Source organism: Cyanistes caeruleus, chromosome 14 (genome assembly GCF_971803275.1).
Source record: "Cyanistes caeruleus chromosome 14, bCyaCae1.hap1.1, whole genome shotgun sequence".
In the NCBI taxonomy this organism is placed as follows: domain Eukaryota; kingdom Metazoa; phylum Chordata; class Aves; order Passeriformes; family Paridae; genus Cyanistes; species Cyanistes caeruleus.
The window spans coordinates 7,868,411-7,891,371 of NC_141714.1; the positions used below are offsets into that span (position 1 = coordinate 7,868,411).

Below are 22,961 nucleotides of genomic sequence, written 5' to 3' on the forward strand. Positions count from 1 at the left end.
TGTCTTTGTTACTGTGCAGGGAACTTAACTGAGTATCATTTTTGATGGGGTTTCTCCAGAGACACAGAATTTAACATCAAACAAACAAACAAGTCACCTTTTTCATTCCCTCCCAGCAACTTTTTTGTCACTAAGGTAATGAATGCACCGTATGGTTTCCCTGAGTTCCACTGTGCTTTTGTGCCCCTGCTCTTTCACTAGCTAACTGGCTGTTCCCTTCATGCAGCCACTCTACTCAGCTGTCAAGAATGGAGCATGGGCATTTTTTCTCCTCTCACGTGACAGAAGTTATCCATGTTTCAATTCACTTTAAGAAGTCCAACTTGCTGCTGTCTAGATCCCTTTTTCTTCCTAGATTTGTAAGAATTTTATTGTCTTCATAGAGAATAGCCAAAGGAAGATTTTTACCTCCTTTTCTTGTTTCAACTAGATTTTAATTTATGTGTGCTCTGTGGTTACAAAGTATGTTGTCTGGAAACAGTGTATTTTAGATTAAGTGACAACAGGTCAGATTCAGCCTGAGTCTGAGATGAGTCCACAAAATGTTTTTGACTGTAGTGTGTTTAAAAGTTCAACCTCAACAGAGTTTCACACTGTTGGCACAATCAGCAGTTTGTAAAGAGTAGCTCTCCCATACTACAGCAGCTCCGTTGCAAATGTTTGCTCCAGGTCAAGGCCAACATTTTTGGTAAAACACAATGGGAAACTTTGCATTACATCTGTTGATGTTGTATTTGCCAAGGATTTCATTTTAGTAAAATCCAAGTGTGTAAACCTGGTGTTGAGTTTATCTCTGAGTAGAATGCATTCCTCTGGAATGAAGAGCACTGTTTAATTTTGGATACACAATATAACTTCCATCTCTATACCAAACTCATCTCAGATATTATTTAAGAGGAATAAATCTTTTAAGGCCTAATTAAAATTCTACTTCATCTTTCATTTCTGAGAAATAAACTAAAAGGATTTAAGTCTGATGGTTTAAATTAAGAACTTTTGTGGATAAATTGTATTCGGCATAATTGCTGTGATTTGAAATCCCATATTTGTATATAGCATGATGGAATTTTTAGTTTCTTAATTAATTTCAGTACCACTAACAGGTTGGGTTCACTCATTATTGTTGTGGAATCCACACATTAAAAGACAATGCCCATAAGATAACTCGTCTTCATTACCTTTGGTTATCTGGAATTGCTGCATTTAGAGACTATCTTACAACTCAGAACCTTCAGATCTGGTCAGATGTGTGCTTGCTTCTGGAACTGGTCAGGCAGTCCTGTTAGTTTGTGCTGGGTTTACCAGGAACTCACTACTTATTGTTTCTTTCATCCCTTTTTTATTGTTTAAATTAATATGTTTCCAAAACCAGGTAAATATATTGATTCACATATCTAAAAGCGTTACTGAGATTACTTTTATATGACTTACCCTACCAGGGAGTTAGGAAGCAAAGGGGAAGTTAATGGAATGGTTGGAACTGGAGAACACAGGGGAGGTCTTGCTTGCTAAACCCTACAGCAACGTGATCTCAGTCTGAGTTGAGCTCTGCTCTGTGTGTCTTCTCTGACACATGCTCTGTGCAGAGTGTTCTTGAATGAGGGGCTCATATAAATGAAAATGTCTCAGATTGTAGTTGCTGACTACAAACACTCAGAATTTGGTAAGAGTTGTCTTTTTCTGAAAGGTCTGGTGCCTCTCCTTCATGGTTGTTAGTGCAGGCTTATTGTCTTCCACCTAGAGGGATTACAAGGCTCTTTCTTCTCATTTAACAATAGCACAGTGCAGCAGGATAAAAGGGTGATTAGGAATGAATGTTTCCAAAGAGCTTGGAATTTGTTACATTACTATAATGAAGTGTCTGTGATTTTTTTCAGACCAAAACAATTCTGTAAATGAGAGCTACTAGTTCTGAGTAGTTTTGTTTTGCTCTTTCAAAATCCAGCTATAATTAAGATGTTTAGGAGTAGAGTTCTTTTGAAAATCTGGTGAAATAAGATATAGTATCTTTAACAAATCAAATCTGTGTTTCATTGGATAACATTTTGTATTTTAACTAACAGGTGTACAGGAGGCCAGTTATACGGGTAAGATTACCTTTGGCTAGCAGTGAACAGCCTCCTACCTGTGTGTCTCTTGTGCTGTGTGAGATCTTGGTGTGTCAAGCATTCTTTACCTCATTAATGGGTTTTATGAACCAGACCGTTTTGCTATGCAGTTGCCACAGAAATGCTTTATATACAATACAATGTTTTCATGAGCAATAAAAGTCAGTATGTAAGAGAGTAATATTTTAAAATTATGTTATGAATGTGCAATACTAACTTCAGTTTTATTACATTTTGACAAAATGGATGCTTGCAATTCAGATTTACGTGCTTCAGACTGCTGAGTACTGTGTTAGCAGCTCTAACATATCTATGCTAAAGAATACCAGTGGTAAAAGTGTTACATCTGCATCTGTCCTATTTAAATAAGCTCCAAATTTCGTGCATGCCCTTGTACTTGTTTTAAATTAGTTGTTACCAAGGTGCAATAAGATTGAAAGTTAGGTTTGAAGTTAGGCACTAGTGCAACCTACATCTTTTTAATTATAATTTTGAGACTAGGGATTTGACTACTGTTCATTGAAGATTAAAAAGGGCATGCCTTGTTTACTTGCCCCTCCCTCAGTAACATTTATGGAGTGAGAAATGATCTGGATAGTGTTCTGACATTGTTCATGAAATGTGTCCAACACTTTTATTCAAACAAAGACCTCTTGTTCAGTCTGAAACCAAGAGATGAAGTCTGAATGATTTCTTTTTCTCGTCTGTTGTTTACGTATTTAAATATGATGTGTTTAGTCCAACCATACAAATCCACAAGTTGATCTTTTCTTTTTTCTTTTGAATAGATAATGTTTCAAATAATTGGTCTGAGTTGAGTAACAGAAACTGGTTTTGTTCAGTTGTTCAGTTCTTTATAAAGGCTTTGATATTTGAATGGTTTGCTCTGCTTCCTTATCTTTTATATATTTAATTTATTTTGCTGCATTTGCTCATTGTCCTGCTAGTTTTCTTCCAGAGATCACAATGTCTACTTTTCTTAGATTTCAGAAACAACATAATTATGATCTGAAATATAAATAATTCCTGTATAACAGAATTCTAACCATATCTAAATGTTAGTAGTCCTTTTTAACTTGAAGGGGTTTTTTAATTACTTATAACTTTTTAAACTCATGTAGAGTTCAAATTATTTGAAGATACCTGAAGTCCTTCTTCTAAGCTGTTTCTTGAGGGTTCTCTAAAAATACTGTAAAAAGAAAAAATGACATCTAACAAACACTTGTAAATTTGGACTGAGGCTGATTTTACAGTCTGAGCAAGTGAGAAGTTCTTTGCATTTGAACTGGGAGTAATAAACTGTCATGAGCACAACTTCTCTCCTGTTGTTAAAGAAAGAAGATGGAAGAACCTTTTTGGCGGATCGTGTTAAAACAATCCCTTCAACCGACCCGATGACATTTGTGTTTCTCTCTGGTGTGCAAAAGGACTTTATGTTTATTAAAGAAATTTAATTAATGTTCAGGATTTGCTGCCAATTGATGAAAAAATAAATTAACATGAAAATGTGAACTGTTTGCATATTTTGCTATGAGTAGCAATTTTAGATTCTGTAAAGTTACAACTCTGTATGACAACTCTGCAAGAATAAAGTTTCAAGCAACAACAGAGAAGTTGCCGGAAAGATATATAAAACTATGAGGTTGAGAGTTCAATTACAATGTATTTTACACAGCAAAACTTTTTTTAAGTGTCTAGGTACTTCTATTTGATGTTGACCTATTTTTTCCTGTGAAAGATTGCATGAGTTTTCCCATAATGCTGCCATTGCAAGTTGTACTTAATTTCTTCTATTGGTAAGCATGTGGCATACTTGAAATTAATTTTCTTCATTGTAAGGTTATTTGTCTTAAAAAGACAGTACATACTTTTATGTTCTTATCTACCAGTACTGATTCTTTTTTGAAACAGGGAGTAAATTTTTCATTTTGTAATGTGCCAAGTAACATTCAAAGCATGGTGCTAATAGCTTGGATTCTCTTCTGTGGAAAGTAGCATGTGCCAGGAGTAAGATTTTGGAAAGCTAAACTGGTGTTAAAATATATGCTGTCTTTTTAAGGAAATTTTAAAAAGGAAAACAAAAAAAAGCTAAGATTCTGTCCTTTCACCTGTTGTCTGCAATTTTTTTGCTGTTACTTCTCTCTTGCCCTACTGCTGCCTCATGCAAAGCAGGAGATTCAGGATGGACACAATGGCTATCATTCTGAAGCAGAACCTGATCAGGTGGCAAGTTTTACTCATCTTTCATTCATTAAATATGTAGCAAGGTACTATAAATTAGTACTCATACAGTGCATACAAATCTTACTTTTCTCATGCAAGAGAAGCCCTAGAAAGCATTTAGTGTGTAACTGGTTATGTGGCAGGTGGAGTTTTCTTGTAAGGTCTTGCAGTCTAAAATGTAATAAGCATAATGTAATGAGCATAAGCCCTGTCTAACAGAGCACATCCACTCTCCGTTTGTAAGCACTGGCTATTACTCTGCACATTATTTTTTGTGATTGAACATAAAATTCCAAAAGTTTCCAAGGAAATCTGAAACCAGAGATCAGCTGAAATATTTTTAGAGATTACATATTAGTGAGAGCTTGAGGTAGTCTGGAAGCAGACCCTACCAATTACTTCTGTGTGGGTCAGAGCTGCAATACAAGGGGAGGGTTAATTGTTTGTTCTAACAAGGTAGCCCATTATATTTATTCAGGATGTAAAAATTTGAAACCCTAATCTCATTATTTTGACCTGAGACAGATCACTTTCTTACATGGTCCTTAACAGTACCACAAACGGTTTCATGCTTTATGCTTTATTGCAATCTTTAGTACATTAAATCTTATTTAATTACTAATTTAAATTAGTAAATCTTAGCTGCCAACAAAGGACCCAAAGAATCCATCATGTATCATTCAGCAATGAAGCCATTTACCACAGTGAAAATGTATTAAACTAACTCTTATTTTTAAATTGCTAATTGTTCTTCTATATTTTGTTATTACTTCATTCTTAATCTGACAATCTGGATCCAAAATTCCTATAGTGGACCTATTCTGTAACCTGTGGCACTCTCAGTATGATATTGATTGAAGTAGAGCATTGTGGGGTGCTTCTTGCTATCAAAATCACAAAGCTAAAATGTTAAATAAATAAAGTTTCTGCCATATAATTCTCTCAGGTGAAAATGCTCAAATATTAAAAAAGCAGCATTAGAATTTAAAAAAGAAAAGAGCTTTAAAATGTTCTCAGATAAAATGCCCTGAATAATACTTGCTTTCAGCAAAACACTAACAAATTATTTATTACTAATTTGGGCTGATCTTATTGTTCAGATTTTTGTATGCTATATATAGCTAGCATGTGAAACTAATTGTTGCATAAATGCTTCGTTACTAATATGTTACTAACATGTATGTTATATTTATAACATATATAATATGTGTGTTATGTTTATAGTACTAATTTTTGTGTTTGTTTGTTTTTTCTTTTACTGTGGTAAAAGTTTAGTACAGTTGTGTGATTTTTAAAAAAGACACACTTCTTGTGTTCCAGTAATCTGGTAAAAAAAGCACTTTACATCAAAATATATCGATGTGTACAGATGAAGAATGAGATTTACTCATGATTTTGGATTTTTGCCAGGCACTGCGGGATGGAAACAAACTGGCACAGATGGAAGAGGCTCCACTTTTTCCTGGAGAATCAATCAAAGTTATCGGTAAGTGTACTACTGAGTACTGCACTGAACACTATTAAATTGCTAGTTAATTTAAAAACAGAATATTATTTCCTTTTTACTTTTGTTATTTTATTTAATGCCACTTAAGATTAGCTTATTAGATGTGGATTTCTTTTCTTTGTCTTTTAAATCCAAGTGTAGGAAGGATAAATCAGATCCAGAGGATGACTTGCTCCATATAGACAGTTTTACTTTTCCTAAGGTTTTTTTGTTCCATGGAGGTGTATGTACTGTATTTCTGCCTGGGGGTGCCAAGGATATGTCATAGATTCAAAATTCTTAGAGCAAAAAAAGATGAAGTATGGTAAACTTACTTTCCAGTTCTTAGTGGGATTTATTTCACTTTGGCACGAGACAGCAAGCTCTTTGTTAGCAGTGCAGTACATGGGTAGGAAAGAATACCAGCAAATAATAGTGAAAACAAAGATATTAGCATAGAACTGAATTACTTGGAGATTGGGTGCATGTGGATCATTACTTGCCTCATTGGATGCTCTGTCTCTGAGGAGAGTGTGGGTGCTCTGCATCTCAGTGCAGGGACCAGAGCTGCCTTCATCTGAGGGTACATGCAGGTGCTGGGGACCTGTCTGCCCTTGCTGCAGCTCTGCCCCAGGTGTTTATTGCTTTCATTTTTGAGATAAAGACAACTCTGCAATAATAAACTTTCCTGAAGAGGTCAAGCATCAAAATCTTATGAGTTTCAAATGAAAATAGAATGTCTATAATAGTAAAATAAAGCTTTAATTGATCTGTTTTCCAGCTAAGGATGTTATGTATATCTGCCCATTTATGGGAGCAGTCAGTGGTACGCTCACAGTGACGGACTTCAGAATGTTTATCAAAAGTGCTGAGAGGGTAAGACTTCACTATCTATCTGCCTGTTGTTTCAGGTAGGCATGTTGCTGAAGTAGATTTCAGAAAGTGACAAATTCAGTGAAGTGTGATGTTTCACAGCAGTCTACTAAACCGGAGTTACTGTTGGCTCTATTGAAACATGCATGAATAATATTAATTTGTATTTCTTCTAATGTAATAAAATCCATTTGTTTTATATGCAAATTTCAGGATCCACCTTTTGTTGTTGATGTTCCCCTTGGAGTTATAAGTAGGGTTGAAAAAATTGGAGTACAGAGCCATGGAGACAATTCATGTGGTATAGAAATAGTTTGCAAGGTAAGGCATGGTAGAGATTTATTGATATTAAAGCATTTTAATTTCATTTTTCTGTAAGAGGAATCTGCCAGTCCATGTGCTGTTTTTCTGTCTGATCAGTTCCCTGTATTTGAATCATGCTTCATTTCTTTCAATTCCTCTTCGATACTTGCAGTCTTAAACACTTCTGCCTTTTGTCTGAAGAGTGAATTCAAAGGAAAAGTGATGATTTTTATATCAAGCATCTCTAATGAGTCCTAATTATTTCATATGAATGCTTACAGAACTCTGTTCTTTTGGGAGTTAGATGATGTCAGTGACTTAGTGTTCTATAGATGCCTTCATTCAATCAAATACCTTATAACAGTTTCTTCTTTTTTTAAATTTATCATAGAGTAAAACTGTAACTTTTTTTTGACAGGATATGAGAAATTTGCGGCTTGCCTATAAACAGGAGGAGCAGAACAGACTGGAGATCTTTGAAAACCTTGTAACACGTGCATTTCCTGTTTCTAATGGGCTGGTAAGTCTTTACGATGGAGAAGAGGCTGTTACTGGCTCTCCACTTTTGGGAAAGTGTAGGGGAGGAAATACAAAGGCTGCATAACAAACTTTGAAGTGTTGATTCATAAAATCTGTTGTAGATCGGGCCAGCCACTCTGAACTTGTGTGCTTTTTTGCATTAATTCATCAAACACTGCTGTGTCTTGCTATTGGTGAAGTTAGTTTATATATAACCCTTGAGATCTAATAGATATACATATACATATCCCTTTGCCTAATGTTGCTGATTAAAAATATATATGTATTGACTCTTATTTTCTGCAGAAGGTATTTCAGTCTAGAAGTTCTATCTAATACAACAAATAAGTAGAATTAGTCTTGTTATTAGTTATCTGCAGAATTCTATTTCATTTGCTTATGTGGGTAAGGAGCTGGTTGGGAGGTAGGAAACCAATTTTCTCATCTTGGTATTGCCATTGATGAGTTGTGTGATCAGAAGCAAGCAACTTCTGTTTCCTGTCTTGATTTTGTTAACTTTAAACTCACGCTTCATGGGAAAAACTATCTTCTTTCTAGCTCAGTGTTTTCCAGTCTTGACTGAAGGTGTTATGTCTGCTGTTCAAGAGTTTTAGAAGTGTTAGATTTGAAATACTGGACTATTGACTATTTTGGAGTTACCATGCATAAAACCTTTCAGATGGTAATTTATGATTTTGCTTTGTTGTTTGTAGCCTCTTTTTGCATTCAGCTACAAAGAAAAGTTTGCTGTTAATGGCTGGAAAGTGTATGATCCAATGGCAGAATATAAGAGGCAGGTAAGTTATAGAATACTTGGTATTCTATACTTGGTATTTTTTTTCCTCCGTCTCCCCCAGTGCCACTTAAACAAGGAAAAAATGTTACAGAAAACTCATAATTTCCAGCTCTTACTACATAGATTGTCTACATCTCATGTTTAGATAAAATGCAAGTGGTCTGAGTTTGATTGCGTTGAGCACCTGCTAAAGTTGGTGGAGATACAGGTACTGAGTACTTGAGAAAATTAGTCTAATTTAACATGGTTCTGAAATCCACATTTTTCAAGTGCTGTTTTTTTTTATAAAGCTTCTACAAAGCTTTATAAAAAATTTGATTTGAATAAGCATCACCAAACAGAGAAGTAACTGTAGTTTGTAATTTTAAATCTACATTTTCTTCACGGTTATTTTCCTTATCACTTTAGTAGGAAAGACTTCCATTGATTTATGATTCAGTATGAAGACCTTAAGTTTATAGCTTATTTTAAAAAAAAAAATGTGGGCATGCCTTTTTTTTAGAAGTATGCAGCACATAAAATTTTTCATTGCCTCAAAGTCAGATATGTAAAGGTCTAACCTTAAAAATCCAAAATTGTATTATTTTCATACAGGGCTTGCCCAATGAGAGTTGGAAAATATCCAAAATTAACAGCACCTATGAGCTTTGTGATACATATCCTGCTGTTCTTGTTGTGCCAACCAGTGTAAAGGACGATGACCTCTCAAAAGTGGCAGCATTTAGAGCAAAAGGGAGAATTCCTGTAAGTGAAATTTGTACAAGAGAATATAAGTATTTTAGAAATTTGTAGCTTTTAAGAAATTATTCATGTTTTTTTAGGCTTTGTTTTTTAAGTAACAGTGGGATGGCTTCCTTCCTGATGGAGTGGGGGGCAAAGAAAGAAGTAGGCTCAGTGGGTTTAGAACTGAAGGGAGCAACTCAAGTATGAGTTTAATTGCACAATTATTGTACTGTGTAGTAAGTTTTTTGTTTGGATTAGCACTTCTAGGCCACAATGGTATCTGATACTCTGGCATGTATTAGCTTGTGCTCTGATTTGGAGTGAATGTGTCATAGCCATAGTGCTTTGCCTGAGAATAGACAAGGTCTCATTAGAACACCTTTAAAAATGTTAGATTGTGTTGGTTTTCCTGCTTAGCAAGGTAGCGTACAGATCCATAGTCTTCCACATGGAAGCAGGTTTTATTCTTCCATCGCCCTTTTGTTTTTTCCAATTAGAATAATACAGGCTTAGTTGCTATTGTAAATAAAAGGTGTTTAGAATCACTCTGTGTTTCAGGCTCAGATTGGGGATGAGCAGTGAGTGCTAGTGTGCTGTCAATATGTTTTTGCATCAGTCTGTCCTTAAACTCGCATGTGTTGATTTGCCAGGAAATAATGACAAATAGGCAATGTGATTGTCTAGTTGTTCTCTGGCCTGCTGCTTTTATAGTAGTGTAGTAAATTAAATAGTTTTCTTTCATTCCAGGTGTTGTCCTGGATTCATCCTGAGAGTCAAGCAACAATAACACGATGCAGCCAGCCATCAGTTGGCCCAAATGATAAGCGTTGCAAGGAAGATGAAAAATATTTGCAGACAATTATGGATGCCAATGCTCAGTCACATAAACTTATCATCTTTGATGCCAGGCAGAATAGTGTTGCAGACACAAACAAGGTAGGTTTGTATCATCACTGGTATTAATTCATCAGCCTTATTACAGGGCTGAAGCTTGAGCCAGATATCAGGATGTGGAGAATCTCATGTTGAAAAGAGATAAGAAGGGGTCCCTAAAGAGGGCAGGGGAAGGAAGGTAAGTTGCTTGTAACATTTTCGAACAGCTGGCAGGAATCAAGGATAGCATGAAGATATAGCTGAGAAATTATGCAGTAAAGCTCACAGAAGACCAAAGCTTTAATTGATAAAAAAGGAAAGGTGTATGGATGTATTATCAAATGTAGCTTGTTACAATCAGAATTTCTTTCACCTAAAAAAACCTCAATCTTTTTTAGAAAAACAAAAGCCTAAAATATTATTTTATTAGCACTGAAATAATCCCTTCCCTAAGAAAATGCTGAAACTTAGGTAAAGTAACTCTTTCTGCCTTATACTGAAGTCCTATACATGTTCTTCTTATTGTCTGTTTTTACCTTTTGAATGACAGGCTAAAGGTGGAGGATATGAAAGTGAAAGTGCCTACCCAAATGCAGAGCTGGTCTTTCTGGAGATTCATAATATACATGTCATGAGAGAATCCCTGCGGAAACTTAAAGAAATTGTTTATCCTACTATTGATGAGACTCGGTGGCTGTCAAACGTGGACTCCACACACTGGCTGGAATATATAAGGGTAAAGTGCTTTTGATGTGAAAAGTTAATTACTTTTTTAAACCATGTTTTTAACTTACATTTCTGAAAATATTGCTCAAATAATGTTGAAACTCAAGCATGTTGCTTTAATCAGAATAATCTTGTGAAAAAGTATCATTTTTAAATAGTCACTTAGAACACAGCATTTTAAGCATTCTGTAATAACTTAGTATTTCTAGTTTTATGTACTGGCAGATTGTGAATTTATTATTGATAACACAGTATCATATTAACTGCTGTGTTTTATTTTCTCGAGAAAGAATGCTGGTGGACAGTCCAGCATTATCCCTCTTGTTTGGAAGAATGTACTGGGAACTTCAGATTATATTTGAGTGACTGTCAAAAGGACTTGACTGTGAATTCTGCAGTCTGTGTCATCCTTCTCTCCTTCAGTGATGTGTTACAGTTATTGTGATGGGCACCTGCATTTTTATGAGCTGTTCTTAGCCAGTGATATCAGGTTATCATCTGCCCTGTTATTTAACATAATATTAAAATAAATCACTACCACATTTGGTTTTACAGTCAGTTTCACTAACCTTTGAAATTATTTTAGAGTAGATTATTTCATTACCACATTCAATCCTCTGTTTATGAATAATATGGATGGAGTGTAATTTGTTTTATTAGCAGCTGGTTAAAATGTCACTCATGCAAAACATGTTTGCGATCGTAAATTAGTTTGACTCTCTTTTAAGCAGTGCCTGCTGACAACTGCAGCAGAGCCAGTAGAGGGAGCAAACGTGAAATTAAGAGTCAAATTTAATGATATTTTGAGAACAGTTTAATTTTCTTATTCTCTTGAATTTGAACCATTGAAACAGCTTTGGGATTCTAAGTATCTGGAAACGTTTTCTTATCAGCCTGGCCTTTTACTGTCATCTGTTTTGTGCCTGTGGTCACCTTTCATTGCCACTGACTCTGGTGGGGTTCCTGGATTAGACAGTGTCAGGAGTGAACTTTGATAGCACCAGGTGACAATAGCATAGTAATTAGAAATTTAATTTAAATTATTTTGAAGAATTGACATGTGTGACATTCTTCACTGATGTGTCCCTTACATGCTAATTCACTTTAACTGTACTGACAACAGGAATTTCAGGCTGATTTCTTGAAACCTAACATAATTGTGATAACAGTGTTGATAGTATCTCTCTGATATTTTTTTCCAAGAGTTCTTTGCCTTTTGATTTGGCTTGTAATAGCACTAACAAGCCATAGCTTTACTCTTTAACACATCTGCTGTTTTTTGGGCTCAAACCAGTGTGGCTGTGTTCCAGTTTAATGCAATGCATTACTGGAAATTCTCCTTCCAACCCCTGGCATCCACAATGCTTCAGAGATGGTCTAGGAGTATCTGTGAAGGCACCAGTAAGTCCGTGTGTGAAGACAGTAGTAACAACATGAGTAGAGGCACTTCGTGCTTATTGCATACCCAGACTATTTTCTGTCTGAGGGTAGAACTTGTACCATTAACTATTTTTCAATTCTCATTTTGTAAACTAATCCAAAACCAGTTATTCATTAGGAGCCCTAACTGAAATACTGTGATGGTTACCAAGTTTTGAAAAATCTGTAAAAAATATTAAATTTGTAGAGGAAGTGGCTTTCTGAAGGCTGTTTGAAGTGAAATAAAGTGCTTCACATACTCCATAGGTGTTTGCTGAATTAATAGTAAATGTGTTTTCTGTCTCCCGTTCTCTGCTAATTTTCTGTACCTGTTCTGTTGTTTATTTCCAGCTGTTTTCCTTCAGAGAAATTTGTGTTCTCTTTAAAGCAAGCTATTGCATACCTGTATGTTAAATAGATTAGTTTTCTGCTTTTATTGAACACCAAACGGTTTCAATATTAATGCAGTTGATCTTTCTAACTGAAATAATCGTCATTTAACTAATCCAGACCACAAACTCTGTTCTCTCATAGACACTAGTCCAGACCACAAACTCTGTTCTCTCATCGATACTTTTGTATTGTTTCTTGATATTTCCCCTCTGGCATCCTTCAGTTCTATCATAAAAGATACGCTTAATGAAAGACAGAATCAATGAAAACTGTCTCTAAAACATGGTTCTTGAAATATGTTTGAAGACTGGTTTTGTTCATAGCTTCTCCAGCAGATGCTGGCTTTCCTACTTCCCAGAAGATGATTTTGCATGCCTAGGAAGAGAAAAGTGCAAATATTTTGCAAGATTCCGTTTTCTGATGTTGGAATGCAGTATAGGAATTCTTCTGTGGTCCCTTTTCTAGTGTTTTTTTTCTCCACGTATATTTCAGTGAAATGGTAGGTCATGTTAGAGACAAGTCTACACAGGAGAGAGATTATTTAAGTTTTTTAAAAAACTAGAGGGTGGAATCAGGGAACAAAAGAGGTGGGAGTTTGAGAGGGGTGAAGAGTAACAAGTTCACACAGGTGACCTCAGTCCTGTGCCATCTCTGTCCTGTGCTCTCCTGCATTGCTCCTGAATTCAGGTTGTTGATGGTCAGCTCAGAAGCTGAATACAATGTATAGTTCATGCAGCAACAAATTAGAACAGGTTCCCAGCCAGGGGTTTCTGGGTTTGTTTGGGTTGTGTTTTGATACAAATTAGTTGGATGACTTGTCCCTTTATCTAAACTCAGTAGTTTCAGTTGAACTGAAAATGCAGCAAAAAAGAGTGATTGATTAGTGTGAATTTTTGAAAAGCTCGAAACTTCAGCCTTTGGAATAAATTACAGTATTTGGGTCTTATCGTAATACAAATATAAATTAATTTAGTGAAGGGATTCCCAGGTTCATTTGTTATGTGCTGCTAGTAATGGACATCTGGTAAGAACTCTGTCCTGGACAACAGAGTGCACACAGTCTTTGTACCTCTAGGAATATGGATACCACTGTTTGAAAATCTCTAATTTAAAACATTGTCATCAGTATAATTATGTAATTAAACTGAAATTTTAAAACATAATGAATTAAAGAGTATAAAATCTTAACCTTTTTTTTTGGTAGAATTTTGTTAGTATTTAATACTCTGATTTCTTCATTTTTGTTTAAGATGCTTCTTGCTGGAGCAGTAAGAATTGCAGATAAAATTGAATCTGGTAAAACATCTGTAGTGGTGCACTGCAGTGATGGCTGGGATCGAACTGCACAGCTCACTGCACTGGCCATGCTTATGCTGGACAGCTATTACAGAACCATCAAGGGCTTTGAAGTACTTGTAGAGAAAGAATGGATAAGTTTTGGACATCGATTTGCAATGGTAAGCTGGAAAATTTAGTGTGCCATTTTTCACCTTCAGGGCTTTTACTTTGAATAACACTTTTTTTCACAGTACTCTGCTGCATTTTAGTTATTGTCTCCAGTGTCCTTTTAATTATCTGAGTGTGTTAGAGAACTGTGACCCATTCATTTTTAACAGGAAACCTCTATGTGACATATAATAATAAAATAAATGAAAATGAAGTGGTTTGAATGCAATGGTGAAAAAAAGTCACGTGGTTTTTCCATGAGAATGAGGGATTGTAACTTATGCAGTTTATGAATATAGAACCAAGGAAAACAAGTAGGGTTTCTAAAGTTAAAATGGTTGGAGTTATTACCCTGATTTAAGGTTGAAGTGTTTAACACATGGGCTAATGGGGTACTAGAATAAATTATGACATTCTGTCATAACAAAAAAGTGCCAAAAGGGCTCTGACTCTTAAGATGATTTGGTAGAAATAGAACGTAGTTATGACAGGTGGATATGGAATAACCATTTTTTCAGTCTTAATAAATTCCTGCCACCAGTTTCACCCACTGGTAGAAATCAGCAGCTGTGCAGTAGAAGATGGGGAAGCAGCTGGTAGAGCTTTCCAGCCCTGCTCAACACTGAAGGCATATCCATAAGTGAATATTGGGATGCATTTTTAGTAGTTGAAAAATGCAGGTTAATGGAATGCAGGAAGACTTGCTTGTCTTGTTCACTACTGGAACATACTTAAGAGTTCCTGAGCTTTGCAGTGTTGGGATGGTACTGCAGACACACCAGACTGAAATGCAGTGTGCTCTGACTTTCAGAGAGTGGGACATGGAGATGATGACCATGCAGATGCTGACAGATCTCCCATTTTCCTGCAGTTCATTGACTGTGTTTGGCAAATGACAAAGCAGGTAAGATGCTGAAGAGTGTATTTCTATGAGGTATCAGTCTTTATCTTGGAAACATAATTTGTATATGAGAATGCATTCCTTTAAAGACTAGTAGCGTGTTTACCTGAAGTTGGTTGCTCTGTGGATGCACTATGTACACAGAGGGAAATTTCTGTTCAAAGTGAGGTACAAGAAACTAGAGTAGAGAGTCTTGAAACCAAAATACCAGCAATTTTTTTCTGTTTAAAATAGGCGTACAAAAGGTTTTCTGTTTACATAAATGAGAGTTGTTGATGAAATAAAATATTTGTGTTGCATATTCACTGGTAGAGTAAATGTCTATATGGATTTATATTCTTAAGAAACAGCAAAAATCTGGGCTGATTGTGAACTGAAGGTAGTACAGTTCTTTTATATATGTCTCAAATGTGAACATTTTCATCCTTATGTATACAGGACAGCATTTATACCATACAAGCCTATTCTCTGGTAAGTTTTCTTACTTCCATGACTGCTCTTTCCTATAGATCAGGGGAGATCTCTGAAATTAGTGATTCTTAAGTAACCAAAATAATCAGCTTCTCATTTTTGTTCTGAAATGTTAACTCATCAAATGAATTTAGTCTTCATTTTCCTTACTTGTGTCTCCATGAGCAAAAACCTAAGCTTTTTTTTGTGCTTTTATATTGCCATTCTTTAATGGGATTATTGAAATAGGTTGTCCACATGAAGACTTTATTTCCAAGTGATTTAGACGTTCTTGGTGCTTTACTCCTTTGGTTTTTACTTTCTATAACTTTTACCTTCTATGTCTATATTTTATCTTCTCTCCTTTTTTTTTACCTCCTTGAAGCCTAACGTGGATCTGTGCTTTTATGGTAAAAGCTGTTATACAGAAGTCTCTATAGTATATGGTTTTGAAGGCAGGAAGGTAACAGTCTGGTTCCATATGATCTTAGCACTCTCAGATCTCTTACTTTAGTCTTCTTGTTCTGAACATGGTTCTTAAAACTTATATCATAGTTTCCAAAACTTGTATTCAAAGTTCCCTGCTGTTATACTGGGCCCTTGTCTAGGGGGTCTTGTAGACTTTCTTTTTCAGTGTTTCTATATTTCAGCATTAATGTGCTGTTTAGTATGCCTGGAGAAAATAAATTAAAAATTTTGTCCCTTTTTCAGAGGAAATCTAGTAAGAATAGCAAAGAGGAGCAGTTCTAAACACCTGGTAGGAACAGAAGTCCTCTGGGGAGATCCTTAATTGAGAGCAGCCTCTTCTGTTTTTGTGATCTCCCTTGCTGCTTTCTGTTTCTTGCTATAAACACTTCAGTTCCCTCTAGTTTAGAAAACAGAAAGGGATGGGGGCAGAGGGGGAATCTATGAAACATTTTTCCAATTCCACATCTGTTAAAAACTTGGATCCAGAAATTGTTCTGAAATTTATGAACAGCAGTGACATTGAAAAACCATTAATGTTGCACAGGAAATAAAACAGAAAAAGTTATTCTTGAAAAGTTTTGGCCCACTTGCTTTAATTTTTCAGTTGAACACTTAGAGAATGGATGTGAAGATTGTGATTTCCTTGACATACTAGACCAGACCTTTGAATAACAGGATTCGGTTTTATTGTTGTGTAGATTGTTTGCTTTTAAAACAGTGATAGTTTAGTGCTTTAGAATTCATGGTAAACATATGTGAAATGTTCCAAAGCTCAAATAAGTGTTAATGACTGCAGGAGGGTGTATGGGTCCTGGTTTAGGCATGGGCTAAAATCAAACAAATAGGCTCTTTTGAGGTCTAAGGGTCACGTTCTTAAAACAGTGAGAGAATCTCTAACTTCCCACTAAGATACAAATTTCCAGATAGCTTCAGACAATGAAATTTAGGCCTTGACAGCCTTATATTTTCCCTTGGTTTATGGTCTAGGTGACTGTAGTAGATTCACATTGACATTTGGAGTAATAAGAAAACACCCACGGAAGTGATTTCTTTGAGAGAAGCTGCTGGGAGCTTCCTTTGTGCCTGGGAAAGGCCAATAGCTGGCTCGTTCTGAGAACTGACAACATTTTGCACCATTTAGAAATTAGATCCACCTCTGTGAATTCTACATTTAATAAACCACAAGCCCGTGAGCTAACTCTCTTCGCTTCTGGCCTCAAAAGGTAGCAGAGCTCTGGTGAGGCCGGCCCCACTCCCCTGCAGCCTGGGGGAGGCTGGGCTGGACTCCAGCAGCTCCCGGGCTGGGGATGGAGGCTGCAGGGACCCAGCCCCAGGCTGGGCCAGGCCATGGCTGCTGACACCTTGCTGACACTAAGCCTCCCCCCAGCCCGCACTGATGGCTCCAGGCTGAGCCTGCCCTTCCAGTGGCTGCCGGGCAGAGGGAGGGGCCCAGCACGGCCTGAAATACAACACCGTGACTGCTGCAGCCACTGCCTACGACCATCTGCAGGCCTGGCAAGATTTAATTCTTTCCGTGCACAGATGAGACCTGCAGACCACAATGCCCCCCTCAAGAGAAAAGGAGAAAGTGGGAACACGTAGAAGACAACGTGAAAACACTGAGGTCAGTAAAGAAAGAGTCAAGGCCGAGACAGAAGGTGAATGAGCAGATGCCTTAGTGTTGGGCTGAAAAATTCTTTTGGTAGGGCTATGGAAATAGACAATGACATACTGAAATACCCCTTTAATTCATGAGAGAGTATGGGAGGATGAAGCATTCAAACTGTAGATAGGAGCAGAGGCATCGATTGATGAAGCCAAGCAGATGCTGGAGTAGCTGTGATCCCATGAGAAGCTTGAACAGAGAGTGAGATGAGAGTTGATGAAGACCCTTTGTCCCCAGGGAGAGAAGAAAAAACCTCTGTTCCCAGAGATGACCACAGAGAAAGATGAAGAGAACCTTTGCCTTTGAACAACTCATCCTTAAAACAGTACCCCATGAGTTCATGGCCCATGGACACACCTCTGAGAGGGCTGTGAAAATGGGAGGAATGTCACAATGCAGAACTTTTCCCCGGCAGTTGCTATCCATGGAAATGAAAAGTGACAAGAAAACTTTCTTTTGGAGAAGTCTCTGTGGCATGACAAGAGAAAACTCCTCTCCCTACAAGAACTAATGAAAGACTATTGTATAGTTGGTAGTGATTTAACATCCCAGGTTTTATCTCTGCGTTGTCCGTTGGGAAAAGAAAGAAGTTAGGCAGGGGGAGGAAAAGTGTTCTGGAAGTTTTATTCTGGTGCTTCTTATTCTTGTAGTCCTGTTAATAAGGTTTCTTTATACCTTTCAAGTTGTAAGCCTGTTTTGCCCTTCTCCTAATCCATATCTCACAGCAAGAAATGAGTAAGTACACTGGTGATTTTAGTCAGCACTAAACCCACCACAATGACACACAAATGTGATAACGGAGAGCCTGAGAGAAGTACATTGACATCAGATCTTAATTAAAAATCATATGATGAAGTGATTTCCTTCCTCTGTTAGTAAATTCTGATGATATTGAGCAGCAGATGTCAAATTGGAAAGGCCACATGTGATCTGATGAAATACTGATGCCTGCTTAAAAATGAAACAGAACTGTAAAATTTTAAGTTCAAAGCTTTGAAGTTGAAAGTTTAACTTCCTACCTTTCATGCACAGAACCCTCACAGGAGAAGGTCTGTTTAAAAGTCAGCAGAAAGTTTAATCCTTTTTGTTACTGTGTGTCAGCTATTGCTGGAGATGCATTTTTCAGTGGATTCAGCAGTGCACTGTTCCTCTGTCTAGTGCTCAATTAACCATTATTGTCTGTTGCACAGTTGTTCTGCCAAGTGTTTCAATGTTAAATGTTACTGTACAAATTCATTGATTAAAAAGCAAGTGTATTTTACATATCTCTGAATCAAATGCCTCTTGCCATCATCAGACTTTAACAAGATAATTTCTTTTTTTAAATGCCACTTTACAAAAACCCTCAACAACTCCATCAGCAACAAGTGGGAGAATTTAACAACCCATGTGTTTTCTCATAATTAGTGGATTTGAAAAGTAAATTCCCATTTGGGGAATTTTCCCACCTGAATCTTCAAGCAGATGCTAATAGGCTTGGAACTACAGAGGAAGGTATTTTTAGGTCAGTGATTTTTCAGCAGCAGTAATAGAAGCTCTACAGTTTTGATACAACAGCTCCAACAGTACAACTCTTGTCTCCAAAGACCGGGTTTCAGTAAAGTGCTATCACTTATTAATAAACTAGTTGGAGTGCAACCACTGATGTATGGAATTTTGAATATGCTTCACTGGATTGGAATAGTGGTGATGTTGGCATCTATCTGATTATTATGGACCTGTCAAAACACAGAACCCTGATGTGGCAAGGCTCATTAAATGCTTTCAGTTAAAGAAAGTCCCTTTAGAAGACACTTTGTCTTCAAAATTTTTTCGAAATATCATCTTGATGCTTTGCAAATTATTTTTGTTCCCTGTACCTGATTGCTGCTTTGAGCTGGACACAGCAGGCTGAGATCTGAGACCCAGTGAATTTTCTCCTGACTTGGTTCAGCACACCTGCTTGTCAAGTTCTGTTCATACTTCCTTAAAGTAATAGCTGTGTTTTTAACATCATTGTTTTGTAATTAAGTTTTGGCATGATTTCCTAGTGAGAAGGAAGTTCAAAAGTAGTAACTTACAAACATGACTGAAAAAGAGATTATGATAATCTTGATTTTTGGTAATTTCCTCTATGCCTTATAAAAACAAATGGTGAGGAGGTTGAAAACAACCCATGATTTGTAAGAGAAGCCCCAATGTGAGCACACTGTGCTGGTGAACAATGCACAATCTATAGCAGAGTCATAAGAAGGCTCCCATTCATTTTCTGTGTCATGGTGCTGATAGTCTCCTTACTCAGAATTTTCAGTCAAAAGGTGGTATGTATTAGCTTGAGAAGTCTTGGAAAGAGAATGTTTTTACAACACTTGTCTTAGATCAGTCTTTCTTTTTATAGAACATTGTTAAAAACTTTGATCTTTCTGGGTTCATTACAAGCACACCCATTGTGTGTTATTCAATTCTTTACTTTCAGCATGAATAAACATTTCCCCTTCATAAATCACAGCTGACACTAAAGAGGAATTTCTGGGTCAGCTAGTTCACCCGCAGTCCCAATTGCTGTTGCTCCTCCTAACTATAGGAGTCATCTTTAAGTAGCTCTTGAGTCACTTGCCAGGGTATTCAGTGTTCTTTAGTGGCACAAAACAGAATCAGTCCTCTGCTTTCTGCACATCTGAAATATTGAGTTAAAATTTCTCCATATAGCAGGAAATTTTGCCTTATGAATCTAAAACTTTGCCTTTTAGACTTCTTTGAAGATGTTCTATTTTAGAGGGAATGCACAAAGTTTGTTTCGTTTGTCCTGAACATTATTCTCTTATTACATGCTCATTATTGTTAATGAGAGAAATTCTGCCTCTTAAGTTTTTCTTAAATCTTCTCAATTTTTTATTATTCTAAATGTCTATCATTCTATGTCTGTATTTGCTACCCTTGTCGTGCTGGAAACAAAGTTATTTTAGCACATCAAGCAGTTGCCACATGTAGTCTTACTATAACATTTGATTGAAGAAGGACTTTTTCCATCTGAATGGGCAGCAGCCCACACAGTTTGCAGTAATTTCTTAATTTATTCATTTTTAGAGCACTACAGATTGGGAGAAATATTTTAAGATTTCTGACTGTTTGGCTTAGAATCTATCAGGTAACCTCTGTCTGAGAATAAAATATCTAAGGATGCTCAGGGAAATAAGAGTTCTTTCATTTCAGATGTACAGGATTTGCTTTCCCATACAGAAGAAGAGGGATTAAAGACTTATTGTATGTAGCTGATGGTAAACTCAGGGTGAAATGGAGAAAAGTAACCTGCTTGAGTAGAAAGTGAAAGAAAAGTTTCAAATCAATGTTAAGCACAATTTATGTGTAGTAGACTTTATTATTAAATTCATTGAATGTTGAAACAGGAAATAAAACTCTTAAATGCTATTATCTTGCTTTTTATTTTCTTTTTTTTTTTTTCCCAAATTGTTTTCCTGTTCTGTAATAAGAAATATAAATCATATGTTTAAGATGGTTTGGGGTAGAACAGAATCCTGTTAGAGCTTCTTCAAATAGATTGCTTTGTATCACCAGTTTCACATCAGCTAATATTTGTATTCTGGTGCACTTGAATAATGAATCTGAAGTATAGCTCCAAGAAGTATTTGTAAAGAACTGCGTAGGTGAAATGAACTATTGAAGTGGGAGTTGCTGAAATTGCTGAGTTTTCCTGAAAATAATCCCTAAGTAGGAAAAAAACTGTACCTGAATTATTTGGTTACTTCTTATGTCTTTCTTCCTTTCTACACTGCTTAAAGTAATTTTTCCCTTTTTTTTTAATACCAGTTTCCTGCAGCATTTGAATTCAACGAGTTATTTTTGATCACCATTCTGGATCACCTTTATAGTTGTCTATTTGGAACTTTCTTATGCAACTGTGAAAAAGAGAGATTAAAAGAGGTAAATAATCAGTATAATGCACATTCTTGGTTTTCTGATTTTATATAAAAATAAACTAAGAACGTCCGAGCTATGTTTTTTAATACACTTGGCACATAGTCTTAAAAAACAATGCAAACATTACATTTCATGGTATGAGAAATATATACTGAATGCCCTACCATTACGTAAGGTGGCACTTAGGCTTCTTTAGTTATCACCTGTTTGGGGGGTGGTTGAGAGTTTTAGTAAGTCCTCTTGCAGGTATTTTTAGCCAAAATACAAAATTTTAAATAATAGTAATTATCAAATTATATTAGCATTTTTTTCACTGTTTCCAAAGGAACCCCTGTGTATGACTTGGCAGGTTACTATAGGATATAACTGGAACTTGTGGTTGAGGACTACAGAAATTAAAATTATCTAAGTGAATGACGTTAGGACTCAATGAAATATGAAGTGTTTGTGAAGAAAAATTAACAGTTTGTTAACATGCCAAGTACACTTCTGCTTACTTGTGGCTTTGTTGTTTTTGCTATCTCATTTTTTGGAGGAAGTTATAATTCCTTGTTATATTAAGTTTGGCTTTTTTGTTTTTAGTTTGTCTCTTCTGCTTCTGTAGGGGAAAAGTTGCATGTAAATACCACAAGATGGAGCTGAATAACATGTTCTTAGCAAATGCAGGGTTTCCAGACAGCTTTCTTTCATAAATAAATAGTCATATGCAATTATCAGTAAAAAAACACAATTTAAGACACAGCAGTAGTAGAAATACATGCTTTACAACACTGAAGGAGTTTAAATTTGCAAGATGAATCTGATGTAAGTTCAGATTTCCAATCTTTGGTCTAACCATTATTATGCTGATTAAATTTAGAATAATACAACTTTCAGAAGTGCAAATAAAGGTACAAGTAGTCAGTTTAAGGCATAATATCAATTACTTATTAGGAGCAATTAGTATGACTGGAAAATTAAATAATTATTATTCACAGACATTGTTTTAGGTCTTCCAAACTCCATATCTCTTCACTGATATTCTTGTTAAAGCGAATCTTTTTAGTTTAGTTGGTCAGTGTGTAACCATGTATTTAAGTAGCTGCGTGTATTGCAGTAAATTATGAGCAATACAGGTTGTTTTTGCTCAACTAGACTTTGGTGTCTCTGAAATTAATATGTCTAAATCTCCTTTCTCTATTAGCCCTGGACCAAAATAAGTGTTCAGATGTTTTGCTAAAGTTTTAAGACTGTTTAATGATCGGCTACTGGAAGTGTTCTCAGACTGCATGTAATTTTCTAGTAGATAAGGTAAAATTCTGTCAGAATTACTGATACTTAGATATTAACATCATATTTTAAAATTTTGCAATCCACGTCATTGATTTTTTATTTTAACTTTTTTTCAATCAGGAGTTGAGCACAAAGACTGTATCTCTGTGGTCCTATATAAACAGCCAATTAGAGGAATTCACAAATCCCTTCTATGTAAACTATGAAAACCATGTCCTGTATCCTGTTGCCAGTCTGAACCATTTGGAACTGTGGGTGAACTACTACATCAGGTGGAACCCAAGGATGCGGCCTCAGGTATGAGCTTTCACGTGTCTTCAGTGTTTTACTGAAGGTCACAGAGATTGAGATAAATTATTATTTTTCCTAGTGTCAAATGCAGCGTTTAATACAAAAGT

General features: G+C 36.1%; 1 protein-coding gene across 25 annotated transcripts in view; it reads left to right on the forward strand.

Moving 5' to 3' along the window:
• MTMR1 (myotubularin related protein 1) overlaps positions 1 to 22,961 on the forward strand; it is a 74,661-nt gene that overhangs the window by 3,340 nt on the left and 48,360 nt on the right. For 6 of the 25 annotated variants that reach the window (XM_086850542.1, XM_086850538.1, XM_086850547.1 and 3 more), the window contains 12 exons: positions 5,742 to 5,817; positions 6,599 to 6,693; positions 6,904 to 7,011; positions 7,412 to 7,513; positions 8,226 to 8,309; positions 8,903 to 9,052; positions 9,779 to 9,967; positions 10,455 to 10,640; positions 13,693 to 13,899; positions 14,700 to 14,792; positions 21,181 to 21,294; positions 22,684 to 22,860. In XM_086850542.1, coding sequence (XP_086706668.1) covers positions 5,742 to 5,817; positions 6,599 to 6,693; positions 6,904 to 7,011; positions 7,412 to 7,513; positions 8,226 to 8,309; positions 8,903 to 9,052; positions 9,779 to 9,967; positions 10,455 to 10,640; positions 13,693 to 13,899; positions 14,700 to 14,792; positions 21,181 to 21,294; positions 22,684 to 22,860 — 1,581 coding nt within the window. Of the gene's footprint in view, positions 1 to 2,063; positions 2,088 to 4,277; positions 4,335 to 5,741; positions 5,818 to 6,598; positions 6,694 to 6,903; positions 7,012 to 7,411; positions 7,514 to 8,225; positions 8,310 to 8,902; positions 9,053 to 9,778; positions 9,968 to 10,454; positions 10,641 to 13,692; positions 13,900 to 14,699; positions 14,793 to 21,180; positions 21,295 to 22,683; positions 22,861 to 22,961 lie in introns of all 25 variants that reach the window. The other 19 variants (XM_086850543.1, XM_086850527.1, XM_086850545.1 and 16 more) reach the window with 7 other exon arrangements.